The following is a 19,349-nucleotide window of genomic DNA, read 5'->3' as shown; positions in this document are numbered from 1 at the left end:
AGATGAAATCTGGCAAAACTTGCAAAGTGCATCATTTATTACGATGCAGTATTTAAGCCTTGTGATTGAAGAGTTCTTTCATCTCATTAGCAAGATGAGGTGAGTGAAGATGAAGTCAGAGAAAGTAAGGGTGAAATGCAGTGAACCTTATAGGCAGTGCATTCAAGTTAAAATTTAGCTAAGTTTGTCTATTCTGACCCTTAACTTAAAAGCAGTTTTTGCTGACTGAATTCTTTCCCCACATGGTAAGGCAGGGACCGCATGAAGTTTCTGCAGATCGCTAGGGCACTCTCCTAGTTATTGAACCCTTTTCCCTACCAGCAAGTGCTGCAAAGTGCTGCCTCAAATGATCCTCTTTTGTGCTTTCTGTCAGAGAAAAATAAGATGGAAAATACTACAATTTGGTAAGATCTCATGCAGTACAACAGCGGTCCTAGGCGATGACCCTTTCTCTGCCCCCCACCTATGCTGAGATCCCCAACCTTCACAGAGCAAAGGGCACCAGGGGGCAGCTTCCTGCAGCGCTGCCAACCTCGGTGGGCAGTGCCACACAAGGGACAGACAGCAGATGGATGGACCTCTTTCTCCTTCTGATACGTGACAGACAGGTGAGAACAAGAATTTAAGGGAATAAATCTACAAAATGGGCCCACTGTGCTTCTTTTCCAAGAAGCAGGGACCGTGTGGCCTAACTGGACGGCTGCGTAAACTACGCTGAAGCTCAGAGGGAACAAGGTTCACTCCCAGCCAAACCCGGCAAGAGCCTCCCATCCGCGCGGGCGGCAGGGGCCAGGACGCCCGGGCGGCGGGGACGGTGCGGACCTCGGCCGGCGGGGCCGAGCGGTGGGTCAGCAGGAGGCGGGCCCGGCGGGGCTCTCGGGCAACGCCCGGGGAGCTGGCCTGCAGGAGGGGCACGCTGTCCGCTCCTCTCGGGGCCGTCCACTCCCCTGCAGCGTGGCCCTCCCCAGCCCTCCAGGGAGCTCGCGCCCGTCGCCCTGAGCACCGTGTCTGGACCTTCTGACGTGGTCACACGATCAGGTTGGGGGCGGCCACGTCTTCCCGGCGCCTCGGTTTCGGGAGGCCTCAGCTGTTAACTCCCACCCCGACCCTGGGCGCCCACCGGGGACAGACGGGTGGACGCTGGCGCTCCAGCGGAGGGAAGAGTGGTGGAAAACGCACAAGAGGACCCCGAAAAGCAAGGTAGCCTCACAGAAGACATCCTGGGGGCAAAGGTGACTCTGAAACCAACCACCTGAGGTCAACCTACGCCACACTTTATTCTGTGACCCCGCGCTCCTCAGCGGCGGGATTTCACGGTATCGCGAGAATGTCTTGGTCTCGCGCATGCGCAGAAGCCTGGCCCCGGCGAAGGCCCTTCTCTGACCGCAAGCCGCGACAGGATTTCACAGTCTCGCGACAACTGTTGGCTCTCGGGCACGCTCGGGAACCTGGATCCGGCGATCCTCCCGCCCCCGTGGCACTTCCGGTGCGTCACGGCTCCATAAGAGCGCGTGCGCGGCGAGTTTCGCCCTTTTGCGTCAGGCGTCGTCTCGGGTGCTGTGCCTGCATTGTCCTGGTCGCCCAGCTCGTAACTGGCCACAGCTCGAGCCGAGGTGGGAATGCTGGGGGACCGCGTCTGCGGAGGCGTGTGGGGGAGTCGCGAGGCGGCGGCGGAGGGCCCGGGGTGGGTGCTGCCGGCGGGCCTGCGCCGAACCTCCATGTGTCTTTGGGACCTGTCGGCCGTGGCAGTCTCCCTTCCTAGCCATGGAAGAGCATATTCTTGTTTATTGGCAAAGCTGTCACCATTTAATTGGTATCAGATTCTGACTTGCACAAGTGACATTCTTCACTAAAACCGGGAGGATGACGGGTTGCTAGGCTTCCCTGAACCATTGTTCAAACCCTGCAGGAAACAGCGCCCCGCTGACAGCGGCAGAAACCGTGACGAGGCCCTTTTACATTTACAGAATTTCCGAGTCAATCTGAAATCCTTTATCGCGGCTGCTGAAAGCTAAAGTCTGCTCGTTGTGCTGGCTTTTTATAACGTTAAGAGTAACTAGGAATACCTGAATTGCCATCTCATTGCTACAATGCTGGCTTTCTTTTCTTGCAGACCTCAAGAAATCCAGTGACGGTGAGTAAAGGCCTGAGCAGCATCTTGCAGTGGATCACCGAACCTAAATTTCAGTTGGGGAATGGGTATTTTGAGTAACATTCTGGAAACTATCAGGGCACTATTTATAATATGAGTCTGAATTATTTTGAATTTGTATTTCAGATGCATCCTTGGTATGATTGAATAAAATGGCTCACATGACTACTCGCTGTTACTTGATTGAATTGAATTAACAGTGAAGAGAATACTTTGTTTACTGTGCAGAGATTGGGTATAGCATTTGAGGGAAATTTGTACATAAACATTATCAGATTACCCCCAAGAGAGAGGTTAGCGTCTTGTATCACACAAAAAGATTTAGGCAACTGTACATGTTTTGTGCTTTATTTACTGAATACCCAAACTTTTAAAAAAATTCCCCTTAGGGGCTGGAGTTGTGGCTAGTCTCTCCTAAGAAAAAATCAGCATGGGTTCTACTTCAGAATTGGGCAAACTGCAGGCCATGTGTTCACTGCTCTAAATTTATGGTTTCCTTGTCTGTTTAAAACTTATTGCACCATCATTGTAGGTTACAAAGGGAATGTGGTTAAAAAGGTTCACTACAGGAGTGGGTTACTTTCTCAGCTGTAATGCACATTGTCCTAAACCTTTGTGCAAGGTGTGCCAGGTATAGTTAATCACATAAGAGATATCCCTGAAGAAAGGTCCTGGAGAGAGGGGAATCTTAAGCAGTGGGATTCTTGGCATATCAGAATGTGCCAGTCATTTCACCATGGCAACCATTTAAGAGGATTATTCTAAACTAGGAGTGTAGGCAAAGATTTGGTGTTAATAAGAATGTCCTGTAAGGACATTACATCTGTCTTACCTTCCAGGAAAGCTAGCAGGAAACTTGCCTTTAGTTGAGATAAAAGCAGCACTGGATTTTATTTTATTTTTGCACTTTGAATTATCAAAGTGCACAAACTAGTTCATCTTGGCAGCAGCCTGTTTTCCTCATTTGAAAATGAGGACCTCTGTAAAATCTTATTGGTCTTTAAGCTATTGTATAGCCACTAATTGTAGTGTGATTGAAGTAGGTTTTTAATAGCACAATAGGTAGGAAAAGCATTTTTATTGGTGTATTTTAATAGGTTGCATTGTACCAGAATTTTGAAACCCACAGGTGAAGCCAATTATTGGGAAAGTTCCAGTAGGTGGCACTCTACCAACACAATCCAGAAAACTTTGAGCCTAATACTGAGAAACAATTTACTAAATTACAGATCTGATGTGGTTGTTAAAGGTTGTTTGAGCGAGTTAACATATCCAGTAAATCAGTTGTATATTCAACTAGCATTTTTCATGTTATCCAAAATTCATAATTTGCTAGTAGCTTACATATAGAACATTTTTCCTCTTGTGTTTGTTGCTTGGTTCTTAACAAAGATAAAGTATCTTTGTAGCAGATCACTTCATTGGACATTCTAGTAAAGGGTACCTTTAAGATCAAATGTGGGTACTTTGATTTCTTACATTATGCTGACTCATAAGGACTTAGTCCAGGCAAATGTAAAACATCTTTATTGAAAATAATCTAGAGAATGTTAAGAGTTACTCACTGGTGTGGTGAGACATGTCTGTAATCCCAGAGGCTGAGGCAGGAGGATGCCAAGTTTAAGGCCAGCCTCAGCAATTTAGCAAGACTTGTCTCAAATAAAGGGCTAGGGATGTGGCTCAGTGGTTAAGCATCCCTGAGTTAAGTACCTGCTACCAAAAAAAAAAGCTAAGAGAAAGTTTACTTTGGTAAAATTTGGGTAGGTAACAATGCTAAAGATAATACTGAGGTATCTGAATCAAAACTTCACAAAGTCTCAAAATCAGCAAAGGTACACAGTTTCTACAAACAAATATCAAGGAACATGAAACCCTCACAGTTGTCATCTGGTTTACAGGTAAAGGTTGAGGTTAAAAGTTTTTCATAAGTTCCTTTTAATACTATTTGTTCTGAGGTTTCCAGAATCACAGTTTAGTGATGCTTTTTATCCAAGGTACAAAGGCTGAGACTTTGGTGTAAACACCAGGGGAGCCCTTGATTCCACAGCCATACCCCCAGGAAGTCACCCCATACACAACCCAGCTTTCTCCAGGCCTCTTGCACATGAGTGGTCCCCCGCTGTCTCCCTGGCAGCTGTCCACACGTCTGTGTTCCTGGAGGTTTCCAGCACAGAGCATTCTCCCTGTAAACCGGCCCTTATACCGTTCTTCACAAAACCTCTTGGGAAGTACAGGGATGGCTGCTTGTTGTAGTGTCCTTGAATAGGCTCGTCCTACTCAGACCAAATATCCATATTAATCAAGGAGATCCAGCTACCAATCAAGTTTAATGAACATTTCATAGTCTCCAAAACAACCCCCTGTTGTGACATTGGTATAGTTCAAAGTGAGTGATAACTATAAGTGGCATGTAATGTCATTAGCGGCCTTTCTGATTGTCAGCACTTAACCTTCACACGGACTGAATTTTTGAGGAATAATGAGTAACATTTCTGAGTTTGGTAGCACAGAAAGGTAACCTGGAGAAAGCACATTCATGTGGGCTTTAGTTGTTGAATTCCGTACAATAAAAAGCTAAATTCATGCTGGTTTTGCTTTAGCACATTTAAGAATCACCTACTTAACTGAATTTGAGGATTAAATATAAATGCAATAATATAAAATATAAGGTGCTAAATGGGAATATGGCATTGTATAAGGATTCAGCTAAAATACCACACATTGTTCTCCATACATAGTTTACACCTGGTGCAGTGCACTCTGCTTGTTGATAAACCATTCATTACTTTGCTCAGTAGCTTAAATGTATGATAGATAATGTCCTCTTTGTTATCCTAGTTTGAATATAGATTTCATCATATTCTCTTATCCAGTTAACTAAATTGGAATAACTAGGACACACACACACAAAAAAAAAAAAACCACCATGTAAAATTTACTTCCTTGGTCATTTCTATTAATTCAGATGTGATATCAAAGGACCGATTCCCTTATGAAGTAATGGACCTGGTCCTCAGTGATGAGATGTGCTTAGAGATCAGCACAGTACATCGAGAAGGCCTGTATCTTGACCCTAGTGAGACTGATGGCTGTTTCAAGGCCTATCCTGAGCAAGCACTAGCTGACAGTGCCTAAACTCTAGGCACAAGGCCAAGGGCTGTATTCATAGAAGGATCCAGCTGAACACGATTCTTGCTTTGGGGTTGCAAGTGAGGAGAATGGGAAAGAAGGATGAGGGAGAACGTGTATTTCCTTAATCTCAGACTCCACTTGGCACTTCTGCTTTTGTCTCATCTATACTTAGCTTGATAAAGAAATTATTTAACACCAGATCCTTTCGCTAGGCCAAATACATCATTGTCATATGGGGAGCTTTTTAAAATAGACTACGTGGCCTAAATCGTGGGGTATGGTATTGAAATCTCTTCCCTTGTCCTCTCACGGTCAGATAAGGATATTCTCCACTCCTAAAGCCCATTAGCAACTGAGTTCTCTCAGTTTGAATTCTCATTGGAACTAACAGTACTCTTAAAAATGAATCTAGATTACATGCAAACATTTCACGCCTAAGAATTTTCAAGCAGCTAAGCCTGAGCCCATTTACAATCTTCCTGCCGACTGGATAATAGCAGACGAGCCAGCCTTCTTGTCTGTTTCTCCGTGAGCTTATATTACCTGTGTCTCCCCAGCCTGTTATGTAGCAGTTGGAGGCTGTCTTCTGTGGCCGCTCTCTCTGCAGTGGCAAACAGGCTGGCAGAACATGGCTGCTGAGTCTGGCACACTGCTCCTCTGGTCCTTGCAGTCTGACCAGGGCGATGTCATGGTCACTGCTGTCTGGTCGGTACTGCTGATGCACCACAACTTGCTGCACTCCAATTTCTTCTTCAAACTCCTCCAGCACCAAAGTATGATAATCCCCAACCCGAACAGCATAGTTCCTGGAGCTGTTGCCGTACCTGAGAGACAGAGCTAATGAGCAGCTTGTTTTCAGCATGAAAACTCAGCAAGGAAAGCCAGCGGAGTTGTGTAAAATTCAGTTCCAAATCATCAGCCCCTTTTGTGAATTCAACCTTTCCTTTCATTCCTTTAACCCACTGCTGCTGACCCTCTCTGTCACCACCTCCCATCTTCATTTCACCTGAAATCTAGGTTACCACCCAGTAACTCATTTTCTGAGAAGAAGCAAATGTGGAGAATGAGTGGGAAATGCGGACTAAACATCAACAAACAGAAATGAAGAGTACAGGGCAGAATCATTGTCCTGCATTTGCCGCCTTTAGTTTATCCTGAAACTCCATAGGGCAGAAACACACATGACCTAACTTGATATCCCTCAGAGCTCTTGGTGCCACCCACCTACTCCTAGTGAGGACTAAGAGAATAAGTTCACTGCCTTTCCTGTGAACCAAGCGGAAACCCAAACCGTGTTTTCAGGTCAAGGTGCATTCATTATGTTCTCAGCTTCTTTACTGAGACATCACCTCAGTGAAGCCTCCTGACACACTCATGTTTAAATTGCAACCCACGTTTGTCCGCACGTTCCCTGAACTGCAGTATACCAGATTGGCTCCTCGTTTCCTTTCTGACAGACTGTGTAGTTCACTGTTTATTACATTTATTGTTCTCTGTCTTATTCCAGTTTTTAGAGGGAATGCTTTCAATTTTTCTCCATTTAGAGTGATGTTGGCCTGGGGCTTAGCATAGACAACTTTTACAATGTTGAAATATGTTCCTGTTATCCCTAGTTTTTCTAGTCTTGAACATGAATGGGTGTTGTATTTTGTTGAATGTTTTTTCTACATCTATTGAGATGATCATATGATTCTTATCTTTAATTCTATTGATGTGATGAATTACATTTATTGATTTCTGAATGTTGAACCGTAGGGAATCCCTATCCATATCCCTTTAATTTCTTTCATCTACAAGTTTATTTTACCACAGGCACATTAGACAGAGCACTAATCTCTAGGATATGTAAAGAACTCAAAAAACTTAACACCAAAAAAATAAAAAATAAAAACCAAATAACCCAATCAATAAGTGGGCCAAGGAAATGAACAGACACCTCTAGGAAGATGATATATAATCAATCAACAAACATATGAGAAAATATTCAACATCTCTAGCAATTAGAGAAATACAAATAAAAACTAACTCTAAGATTTCTTCTCACTCCAGTCACAGTAGCAGCTATTAAGAATACAAACAACAATAAAGTGTCGGAGAGGATGTGGGGGAAAAGGTACACTCATACACTGCTGGTGGGACTGCAAATTGGTGCAGCCAATATGCAAAGCAGTACATTCCTTAGAAAACTTGTAATGGAACCACCATTTGACCCAGCTATCCCACTCCTCTGTCATATCCAAAGGACTTAAAAACAGCATACCACAGGGACACAGCCATATCAATATATATAGCAGCACAATTCACAATAGTTAAACTGTGGAAGCAACCTAGATGCCCTTCAGTAGATGAACAGATAAATAAACTGTGGTATATATACACAATGAATATTATTCAGCAATAAAAGAGAATAAAACCATGACTTTTGCAGGTAAATGGATGGAGTTGGAGAATACCATGCTAAGTGAAGTTAGCCAATCCCAAAACACCAAAGCCAAATGTTTTCTCTGATATGTGGATGCTGAACCATAATGGGTGTAGTGAGGGAGCATGGGAGGAATGAAGGAACTTTATATAGGGCAAAGGGGGAGGAAGGGGAAGACATGGGGGTAGGAAGGATGGTGGAATGAGATGAACATCATTACCCCAAGTACATGAATGGTGTGACTCTATACAACCAGAGATGTGAAAAAATTGTGCTCTATATGTGTACTATGAATTGAAATGCATTCTGCCATCATGTATAATAAGTCAGAATAAATAATTTTAAAAAATATTATTCTCTATCTTTCCTTAAGTAACAGTTATTGCAGGTCAGAAATCTTTATCTGTGGCATTCACTGAAAAATCTTAAACATCTGGAACATCAATGCCTCCTTAATGAGGAATGCAACTTGTTAGGTGATTCTGTGAATGGACAGATGTTCACCTTTGCTGTGGGCATTCTTTATTCCATGAGAAGCTATGTCAAGAGCCATCCATGGGCTGTGTGTGGACTACGTCAGCATGGCAGCCCCTGTGAATAGAAACAGCTGGTGTTCGGGAACTTCCCATGGAGTCCTACTACAGAGTGAGATTGCCCAAATACATGTAAATTTGTATTCCGCTCTGCCTGGTCCCACACAGCTACAACCACCTGGCCACACAGCCTCTCAGAGATGGGTGTGATCTGCCAAGATGCCAATCAACCTGCTGAGAGCAAGACATCAGAAGCAAGACTCCACTCCTGAAACCTTATCTCTGCCTTTGATGTACCCCTTAAATAAACCACAGGAGCCATTTTCTAGTTGTCTACCTCCAGCTTCTGTGTGGATTGGACTTATCAGGGGTTCCATCCTTTAAAACTATTTTTTCTGACTCTGTGTCTTTGTTCTTTATGAATTATCCTAGACTTTAATTTCTTAGGTGGTTTGCATCCTCCTGAGCAGGAAGAAGAGCCCTCTAACGAGGTGCTAGCTGCCTCCCCATAAAGCTCTTTTGATTCAAATAGAAACACAAAATTCACTAAATTGAAAACTCTCAGCCTGTTTTTTAATCAGCATACCTTGATTCTGACACTTCAACCTAAAGCAGGATTTCTTGATGCCAACACTTCACATTTTAGGCCAGATAATTCTTTGTGGTAAAGGCAACTGCATCAAGGGGTGTTTACAAGCTTCCCCGGTCCTATTCCCTAGATCCATCAGTGCATATACCCACTATTCCCTGCTGTGAAAACCAAAAAAAGCCTCCAAATACTGTCAGATGTCGCCTGAGGTGAAAGAAGCCCCATTGAGCAAGATGCTGCTCAGATGCTGCTTGGTGCCCTGGGCACTGGCTTTGCTCACTGAGAGTCCCAGCACCTTGCATGCTTCTTGCCTCAGCCACCCGTGCAGCACAACTCATGCCTGCATTCTCAGCCCTCTCACGATATGCAATGAGTGTGTTCACCTCGTCCTGCCTGGCAGCTCACATCTAGCCCTCCCCCACCTGCTCCTTAAACCTTCCTGCCAGCCCCATACCCGTTCTGCCCGCTGCTCCCCTTTCTACCTGCTTCCTAAACCTTTCTGTCCAGCCGCGTATCTACCCGCTGCCCCTCCCTCTTTAGCTCCACAGCCAACAGCACACTGAGCATCGGGTCTCCAGCACACTCAGGCTCCCCTCAGTGCTGCCCTGTGTGACTCCCTCCCTGTCTGCCTGGACCCTGCTGTCCACTCCCACAGTCACTCCTCTGCACGACGACAGTCCTTTCCTTGTGCCGGCCACTGCAACCCTGGCTTCATCGACTCTCCACACACTTGATGCTGACATCAAATGCTTACAGAGAAAAGTATACACTTAACAACCCTCACCTCGATTTTTGACAGAAGCTTGTGAGGCTTCCACTATTCACAAGACCTCTTCTTGAATGCACTGATTAGGGTGTGTTCAGAAGCTTTTGAGTTTTCTGGTGACTGCCTATTTAAAATACAACCTCCGGTTTCTCCAGGTTATGAGATGCTCAAACATCCTAGTAGCCCACCTAGGCTCTGGCCTCCTGATGGATGATCCTAAACTGAACCAGTTCAAAGAACTAAGCAACACAGAGGATGGGCTCGTGCAGCCACCTACTACGGATAGATAACCTCTTTGCTTTCTACCTTTCGTCTTCACTATTACAACAGCCTCATCACTGTTCTTCCTTTGGAATAAACACAGACCTGGACTCTCACATGCAGTCCTTCCTGCTCTTACTGAGTGGGCCTTCTGCTTGGTAAAACAGACAAATTTGAGTCATGGCATAAAAAGGCATACAAGTGCATTGCAAAGATGTTTCGTATCATTTCAAGCTCACTGTCACACCCTTAGATGTCTGTCCAACCTGAGACCTGTCTCTCACATCTCCAAATGACTCTTCTCCACAAACACCAGCCTCTTTGTTAAAACAGATCCTATAACAAAATCATTTTCCTCCCACAGATATAGCTCATTCCATCTTTGAACTGTCCTAGTGTTAAATACAAAATAACTACAAATCTCCCCTCTGTACCTGCTTGTCCTTCAAGATTCACCATGCCGCACTCCTCACTGAGCATAGTTCTCCCTTATGAGACCTGCTGTCCTCACAGCAGCTAGAGCAGGGTAAGACCAGGCAGCTCTGCTCTGAGAGTGCTGCCCAGGCTGAGTTAATTGTGCAGCAAACTCACTGCACTGCTGACTTGTATCAGGGCTGCAGGACATCAAAGCTCCGAGGTCTTCCACATGTGCTGTATTTAAGCCAAGCTTCCTGAACTGAAGGAGGCGCTGTGCTCATCCTTATTCCATGTTGCTAATTAGAATGGGCCTAGCAAATCTGCAGCACCGTGAGTCTGTCTTCAGACATTCACATCACTCATCTCTCCCAGCCTTCTGGCACACAGACTATAATTAATTTACCCAGGGAGCCTTTCTCAGTCTAGCATCAGGGGTACTGAACAGGCAGCATCCGTCAGCTCCATAACATTCTTCCCAAGGTCCAGATCATATTCTAGTCTCTCCACGGAGCAAGCGGTTCTTAGCCTTGGAGCCCAAAGGAACCGGAGCTCCGGTGGCTGTGCAGTAGGCACCCAGGAACCTCGACGCCTAATGTGTAGTACTGTACAGTGACAAAAGCACTCCTGTGGGCCCTATGCACTTGCTGGTCATAAGCAACATAGATGTCTCCCTCCTCTGGACTCTACAGCCACATCATACATTCCACCATAGCAGAACTTTACCTGTCTCGGTCTCCACTGCACCCGAGTGCACAGCGTTTACTGGGCCTCAGGGGCTCACTAATTGTTTAAGTTAATGAACAAATATAATCTTTATTACCTGTGCTACTCAGGTCACACAGGAATGCGTTAAGCCCACTGGAATGTGGCAGCATTCTCACACTCAATTATATCCCAGACAAATATGATATAAAATGTAGATTTATATTTTTGGCAACCACCTTGAACAGATTACTTCAAAAATATTTATTGAAACAGATTAGTGGAAGTGACTAGAGATCCTAGAAACAAGAATATATGAGAATTTGATATATGACATAGTTCACATAAACCAGTGGGTAAATAATGGAACACTCAAAAAAAAGAAAAGTGTTGGGAAGACTATCCACAAAGAAGAGTGTGAAAGTTGGCCCCTTCCTCACACCACATGCCATACACAAAAATAAACTTAACAGATTGAAAGTCTAAATATTAAAAGCAAAAGTATAAATTCTTTATTTTTTTTTAGTTATGATGGACAAATACCCTATTTTGTTTATTTATTTTTATGTGATGCTGAGAATTGAACCCAGGGCCCCCACACGTGCTGCGCCAGCACTCTACTGCTGAGCCACAACGTCAGCCCAAAACTATAAATTTTTTAGAAAAAAGTAAAAATATCTTTATGTGAGTCTAGGGAAAGATTTTTAAAATGAGATATGTAAAGCTTTTACAAACTTTAAAGGAAAATGAGACTTTTTTAAAATTGACATATTTTCATAAGAAAAGAACCATAAACAAGTAAAAGGGATAGTCCAGACTGGGAAAAGTTCTGGACATATCAGAAATGACTTTGCAGAATAATGTTTAAGTCAACTACAAAAAAAGATAATACGATAGAAAATCGGCAAAGGACATGAACAGTAGAGTTCATGAAAGAGGGAAACAATAATCAGGGAAATGCAATTTAAAAGAAACTCCAAATCTCTAAAATTAGCAAAAGTTAAAATTTCTGGTAGTATCAGGTTCAAGCGGAAAGATCAGGCAGAACCTTCCACAGTGCTGTGTCGTGAATGAATCGAATCCAGTTTCTCTTGAGGATACCTGGCAGGGCCTCTCAGAACTGAAGGGAGCCTGGCACCTCAGGACCCAGCACGAGGCTCCCATACGCGCCCTGGTGAGACACCGCATACTGCGTATTCTACTGAATGGTGCTTTAGCAGTCAATCAATGGAAATCACCTCACTATCCATCCATACGGGATTCAATAAACTGGATAAGTTTTACAGCAGAAGTGAAAGTTCATATGGCAGCTGAAGTGAATGAACAAAATCTACACAGTAGTCTGCAAAGGTACATGCCTTATGAGGGCATGTGAGAAAAAAAAGTCAGCTGGGCACAGTGGAACACACCTGTAGTCCCTGCAGCTCTGGAGGCAGAGGCAGGAGGATTGCAAGTTCAAAGCCAGCCTCAGCAATTTTTTGAGGCCTTAAGCAACTCAGCAAGACCCTGTCTCAAAAATTAAAAAAATAGATAAATAAAAAGGGCTGGGGAGTTCAGTGGGTAAGCGCCCCTGGGTTCAATCCCCAGTGTGAAAGAAAAAAAAATGTAAAGCAAAATTTTGCTTGGAAGAAATCATCAACCATACAATGCATATTCTTTTTAAGATTTTTATTATGACACTTTTCCAACACACAAAGTTAAGAGTATAACCAAACACCTCATTGACGTCACCTTGCTTCAGTGATCATCAACATTTTGCCAGGTTTAGTGTATATTTTAAATACACCCCAAAGTTCATGCTGAGGCAATGGCCACCCCCTAGAGGCCACAAAGAGCCCTGGATGAGAGGAGAGGAGTCAGTCCTCCTGCAGGTTTCCTGCAGGGTCTCCCCTTGGAACAAGGAAGATAGGATTGACTAATGAAGTATTGGAAATAAGAGGAAATAATCAGGACTCAACCAGCATGAAGGCCAAGGATAAAATGGATGCAGCCTGCCTTTCTAGAAGGTACACACAGAGAACTCTCAGACAAACCACCAAGAAGACAGAAGCCACTCAATGAGGAGGCCGCCCGCCCATAGCTGAGCATCCTCTCTCAGCCTTGAATAAGGCGGAGTGTTTGGTCTTGCAAGAAGAAAGAAGCATCTAAGCTGCCAGAACCGCACGCCTGCTCCTGAGTGTCTTTATTGACAAAGCAGCTTTTATATCCACCGGCTGCGATTCACCTCGGGAAAGTATCGCCACAGCTGCCTCCGTGACCCAGGTCTCATGTCACAGGAGCCTGCAAGGTGCTCCTTCTGTCACCCCTCACTCCCGCAAGCTGAAGAAGCACCCATCAGAGAAGACTCACAGCCCAGCTCTGACACTAGGTCCCAGAAGCAGGAGGGTGCTGACAAGGATGGACACCAGGCCCCAGAAGGGTGCTGACAAGGATGGACACGTACCTCTTGAAGCAGTGAGCGGCCGTCAGGACCCAGCAGCTGCTGAGAAGCGTTGCCCCGCACAGGAGCCTGCCACCTCCATGGGGTGACTTCAGTCGGAGGGAAACCTGCCAGGGCCAGCCACCCCTGAAACAGAGGGAGCCACAGGCCCATAAAAGACAAAAGATCCAAAGAAAAGCCTCAAAGTGATGGCTCTGATGGCCTGTGGTGTGAGGAAGCGGATTCCAAAGAGACTCGGGAGGCCAGCTGCCTCCAACCTGGAGAAGGTTTCCCAAGTAGCAGCAGCCTGGGGAGGCGCCAAAGGCAGGCAGTAGATGCCAGCCAGCTGCCCAGCATTCTGGGACACAGGGGGTGTGAGCACAGCCCTCTCCCCACCCCCCTAACCCCAGAGGCTGAAGACCTACTTAGTCAACACAGTGCTGGCCTGCACTCAGCCACCAAAGATTTACAATGAAACCAGCCAAATCAGATACGTTATTCTAAATCAAATGCATTCCACGTTTTCCCCAGGTCTCTGTTACAGTGTTTTGTTTCTATCATGCCACTTTTCAGCAACATATCTATGACATAAATCATAGGATCATGATGTAAGAACATGGTCTATATCAATCAAACGTAGGTAAAGGACAGGGCAGTTAACAATATAAGAGTACTTAGTTTAGAAAATAAAATGCATAGAACAATTCCCATGTAACAGCAGAAGAGCACAAGTTGGCACTCTATAATGTGGAGAATCTCCTTTGAAGAACCTTTTACCTTAAAGAATTTTTTCCACCAATGATGCGCTTCTGCCGATGGTGCAACAATCTCAGACCACAAACAGCCGAGAGGGGCTCTGCAGCAGAAACAGGCCATTGATTCAATCATGTTGCCGAGCGGGGGAGACATGCAAGCCAGTAGGTATTCTGGTTTAGATGAGGGGACCCCAAAGCTCCTGTGAGATAGTTCAGGAAGGCTTGGGGGTGAAACACCAGAGTCTGAGAGTCTGAGCCCAATCAGTGCATAATCCCCTGACAGGTGTTACCAGGTGCGGGCTGTAGGTAGGTGGGTGTGTCTGGAGGAGCTGGTCACTGGGGCTTGCCATTGGGGGTAGAGTTTGACCCTGGTGAGCAGAGCTCTCTCCTTCTCTGTTTCCTGATTCCCATGCCCTGTCCTGCCCTCCTTCTCCACACCCCGCTACCATGAGGGTCCAGAATATGGGTCCGTCCCTCTATGGACTTAGACCTCTCCAACTCTGAGCCAAAGAACTTTTCCTTGTCAGGTCTTTTGGTTGCAGCAGTAGAAAAGCTAACAAATTAGATCATTAATTAGATATCACACTGCTAAAGGGGTAAAAAAAAAAAAAGCTACGTGACATATTCCCCTACTACTTTCTTCTCTACTGTAACATTCTTTTTCTCTGCAAATTATAGGAAACTTTTTATGATAATAAAAGGCAAGTTTTCTCACTTAAATAAACGACAGTAATGTGCAAGCAGACAAGTTTGATGGGTCTCTGGCATTCATCTGTGCGGACTCTCTGGGTCCCAGGAGGTAACTCACCTGTACTACTGCTGCCCGAGGTCTTTGTGCCAGAGTAATCACAAATGACCCCTGCGTCTTCGCCATGTCGACAGTTGTGTCTCCCGAAGTCTCGCTTGACACAGTCGGCCAAGGACCTCTCTGTGCCCGTGCACCTCACGTTGTCCATGTGGATGGGCCCCTTCCCTTCTCCAAAGTAAGCCAGGGTTCTTGCTCTGGCAGGACCCCTGGAAGGTGTGGAGATCACAGCAGAAGAGATCACAACATGCATCTGCACTAGGAAGCACTTACTGCAGGACTCCAGAGGTCCTCAAGGAGGGCGACTTCCGCCTCCCCCCCACGCACCCAGAGCTGTGCACAGGACCAGCACCTCCAAGCCACCAAGTCAGTTCAGGAGATCACACTGACCGGCAGGTCAAAAACGATATCATGAACACCAAGTAGGAGAAAAAGCACCCTAAACAGTTCCTCCTTTCTAAGAGTATAATATTCTCTTTAAATTGGTAAAGTATTGCCAAGAGAATCACAAGATAAATGATTAGCAGAAACCCAAGGACAAAGTTTTCGCCTCTTTTAGAAGTAAAAAGTCCAGTTCTTCTCTTCTTAACAGAGAACAGAAAATGGAAATCAGAAGTAGAAGGAAAACTTAACTTTTGTCGTATTTCATATTTTGTTTTAATGGCACATGACTTTTTAAAAACATACAGATCCAAAAAACTTTCTAATAAACTAAAATATTTTAAACTAAGACTATATTTGAAACTCAATTTCTAATAAATTAATAAACATAACTATAAAAGTTGAAAGTTTTTTTTAAGTTTGAATTACAGGAAAACTATTCATAAAATCTCAACTTAGGAAAAAATTATTAAAACAATACAGAGAGAGGATAAGCTATATATAAAAATATTGATAAATTCAAAATAAATAAAGGATCCCACTTTACTAAAAGCCACCCTAAGCAAAATGAAAGATTAATTTAAAGTTGTACCTATGATACACAGTTACTAATGCATTTGTTGGTGAATATATTTTCTGAGAGAGGAAACTAGCACACGTCTACACTGCTGTAACAGAACTCCCAGACCTCCTTTAAAAAATAAGAAAATCGATCACCCAAGAGAACAACAGCAAGAATAACTCCACAGGGCATGCCGCTCACTGATGGAAACCGAGGGAAGAGGAGGGGGCTGAACAGCACTGTCCTGCCTCTGGGCAGAGTTCCAGCCCTGACTGTATCAAAGAAACGCAGGAGTATTCACAGCCGTCCGGATCTCCAAGAGCAGACTAGAAAGAGTTCTGCAGGTTTGACTATCCTCCTCCACCTCCAGTGCCGGCTGGTGCCCTGGCGTCCAGTGGGCTCCAGTGGGTTTCTAAGGGGTGACTGGGCCTTGCCGCTCTGCCCCTGTGGACGGAGGAACCCACTCATGGGTGAACTGCTCTAAAAGCCAGCTTCGCGCTCTCTTTACCACTCTTTCCACAGGACACCCGGCACCACCACAGGACTCCATAGTTCCCACCAGCAAGAAGGCCCCCACCAGGCAAGGCCCTTCTACTTTCTAGCCTCTAGATCTGTGAGCTGAACGAACTTTTCTTCTTTATAAGTTATTCGGTGACATCAACAGAAAACAGTATCAATATAATAAAAAACAAGCTGGGTATCAATACAATGTAATTGTTTTTTAGGGGGGCAGGTACCAGGGATTCAACTCAGGGGCACTCAACCACTGCCCCAGCCACACCCCCAGCCCTATTTTGTATTTTATTTAGAGACAGGGTCTCACTGAGTTACTTAGCACCTCACTTTTGTTGAGGCTGGCTTTGAACTCACAAACCTCCTGCCTTAGCCTCCCGAGCCACTGGGATTACAGGCATGTGCCACAGAGTCTGGCTGATAAATATTATAGAACAAAATAAGTATGAGTTACTTCAGCTACTTGCATCAAGAGAAATGAACTTCAAAAGCAATACTGAAAAGAAATCACAAGTAACCAAAGAACCTAAGAGAGAATACTTACTTTCCAAGAGTAGATTTCTAAAAATAGACAAAACTGTCATTTAAGGATGTAACTTGTCCTAAAGTTATGAAAAACTCAAGGCGGCTTTTACTTTGGCATGGTGAAGTGAGGAGGGTGGGACTGGCACAGGTGGAGCTGAAAGGCACAGTAATACTGCTTCCTAGGCCACCAGTAGGGCAGGGTTGCCCAATTTCATGGAGAAAAGAACCTTATACAATGTCTGTAGGACAAAGAGTGTTTTCTGTTTATATATTTTTGAATGGATAGAAAAGAGAACCAAATCACTATATTTATATTCCACTGGATACCAAAGAATGATGTTACTGTTTTTATTTGAAGGGTCACATACACATATGTCAGAAATCAAATCCTTTGCAGGTTTTTACAAGTAAGATACAAATTGGACATTTAGTATTAGAGTGCTACTAAAATGTTGAGGGCATGCCATTTTAAAAATTCTTTTAAAGAATACCACCCCAGGGCTCAGGCTGTTTGTAGCTCAGTGGCAAAGCGCTTGCCTAGCTTGGGTGAGGCACTGGATTCGATCCTCAACACCACATATAAATAAAAAACAAATAAAATAATGCATTCTGTCCATCTACAACTACAAAAAACACACACACACACACACACACAAACAAACAAAGAAAAGAATACCACCCCAACAAATAAGTTGTTTGAGAACATTGAACTGAAGTGTTCATACACAGCTCAAGAGGAATGGAACTTCCTCGCAGCTGCTTGGTCTGTCCCAAGGCATCCGCCTGATCTCAGCACTCTGTGGCTGCTCCTTGGACCTCACCACCCTTCCCTTCTCTGTTTGTTCCAGCACCACCTGCACATCCCCACTTGGGCATCCTGGCTCAGCCCCTCGCTGCAGGTTTTCCCACCAGGGAAATGCCTTATGGTGCCATTTTGATTCAGTTTCCAAGAACTGATCTTCAAGCCAACACAGCTGACTGGGGATGGCTGGGCATAAATTTTGTGACGGCTTAGAGCTTCTCTGGGTTGCTGTATAAATAAAGGCATGTTAAGGAAGTTTCATGATGCAAAAAAAGGTGGGAAAAATATTCCCTGCTCTAGTCTCCTATGTTTTTATAGTTCACACATTCATAGACACACACAAACACACACACACAGGCACACAGACACAGATTCCAAATTTCTCTCAGTTGGAAGTTATAAACACATTCAAGTATATTTAGATTGATTAAAAAATAATTTTTATTTAAATGCTACTTGATATCAAATTACAGATTGTGCAGACATTGGCTAAAAGATGGGTAATCCACTTTGTTTTGTAACATTAAATTACTGAATTACTTATGAAGAGGTTGTTTTCCCTAGTCAAAAAAAAAGTACAAAGTGAAATAATGCTTTTCTTGGTAATTTTTACAGAAATATTATTAAGGATTACTAAAATATTGGCCACTTAATCTTAATCTTTATATTTCAACCTAAACTCACATTTTGTAAACTGCTTGATTGAGATGCAGTTGATATGCAGAACTTTGATGAGTCTGGACACCTGTGATGCCAGGTCCAGGGCCCAAGCACTGAACTCACCCACCACCCACAAACACCCCCATGTGCTTTGGTTTGGTAAGAACACAGAAGTATCTTCCTCACCTGTTTTAAAGTATACGATCCTGTACTGTCAACTAGGGGAACCGTGTTCTACAGCAGATCCAGAACTTGCGCATCCTGCATCACAGAAACTCTCTACCCACTGAGAAACATTCCCCTCCCTCCCCTAGTCCGGGAGACCATCATTCTGTTTTCTGCTTCTGTTTTAGAGTCCTCACACAAACAAAACTGCACAATTTGCCCTGAAAATACTGGTTGATACCTTGTGGTACAATGTCCCCCTGACCCATCCATGGTGTCATACATGCATGTCAGGATCTCCTTCTCTTTTGAGGTTGAATAGCATCCCTCTGTGTGTGTGTGTGTGTGTGTGTGTGTGTGTGTGCACACACGTGTACCATGCTTTCTTTACCCCTTCATCCACCTGTGGATGTCTAGGTAGTCCCTGCATCTTGGCTACTGTGAACACTGCTGCAATGAACATGGGATGCAAACACTCCTCCGAGACCCAAGGTGGGACTGCTAGACCATGTGGTAGTTCTGTTCTTTTCTCTTTTGGGTACTAGGGACTGAACCCAGGGGTGCTCTACTACTGAGCCACATCCCCAGCCCTCTTTATTTAGTGTGAGACAGGGTCTCGCTGAATTGCCAGGCTGGCCTCTAACTCTTGATCCTCCTGTCTCAGCCTCCAAGTCTCTGGGATTGCAGGTGTGTACTACCACACCCCACTCAAACAGCAATACTACTAATGGCTAATCTGCAATAAGGGACTAAACTGGGAATGCAATGCAGGAAGATGATCTTTTTTC

General features: G+C 44.4%; 2 protein-coding genes, 1 long non-coding RNA gene and 1 other non-coding gene across 5 annotated transcripts in view; 2 read left to right on the top strand and 2 right to left on the bottom strand.

Annotated features, from left to right (window-relative positions):
* Nucleotides 1-32, bottom strand: part of LOC144366483 (neurotrypsin-like) — a 28,509-nt gene extending 28,477 nt beyond the window's left edge. The window contains 1 exon segment of the mRNA XM_078020756.1: nt 20-32. Within this exon segment, the coding sequence (XP_077876882.1) occupies nt 20-32 (13 nt within the window).
* A 77-nt stretch (nt 33-109) lies between these two features.
* On the top strand, nt 110-2,317 carry LOC120892626 (uncharacterized). Of its 2 annotated transcripts, XR_013426204.1 has the most exons (3): nt 231-404; nt 491-1,613; nt 2,114-2,317. It is a non-coding gene; the product is annotated as an uncharacterized LOC120892626 (long non-coding RNA). The 2 variants fall into 2 exon arrangements; XR_005737414.2 differs by having other exon boundaries at nt 110-1,613.
* LOC120892657 (small nucleolar RNA SNORA24) lies at nt 1,715-1,845 on the top strand. Its single transcript, XR_005737441.1, has one exon. It is a non-coding gene; the product is annotated as a small nucleolar RNA SNORA24 (small nucleolar RNA).
* A 1,339-nt stretch (nt 2,318-3,656) lies between the features above and the next one.
* The window catches only part of Prss12 (serine protease 12), a 70,821-nt gene continuing 55,128 nt past the window's right edge, over nt 3,657-19,349 (bottom strand). The window contains 5 exon segments of the mRNA XM_078022190.1: nt 3,657-4,425; nt 5,828-6,108; nt 13,418-13,540; nt 14,171-14,249; nt 14,957-15,162. Of these exon segments, the coding sequence (XP_077878316.1) occupies nt 4,118-4,425; nt 5,828-6,108; nt 13,418-13,540; nt 14,171-14,249; nt 14,957-15,162 (997 nt within the window). The 3' untranslated portion in view covers nt 3,657-4,117.

This window comes from Ictidomys tridecemlineatus, chromosome 9, assembly GCF_052094955.1.
Source record: "Ictidomys tridecemlineatus isolate mIctTri1 chromosome 9, mIctTri1.hap1, whole genome shotgun sequence".
NCBI lineage: Eukaryota > Metazoa > Chordata > Mammalia > Rodentia > Sciuridae > Ictidomys > Ictidomys tridecemlineatus.
The sequence above is the reverse complement of the archived record's forward strand: the minus strand, read 5'-3'. Positions and strand labels throughout refer to the sequence as shown.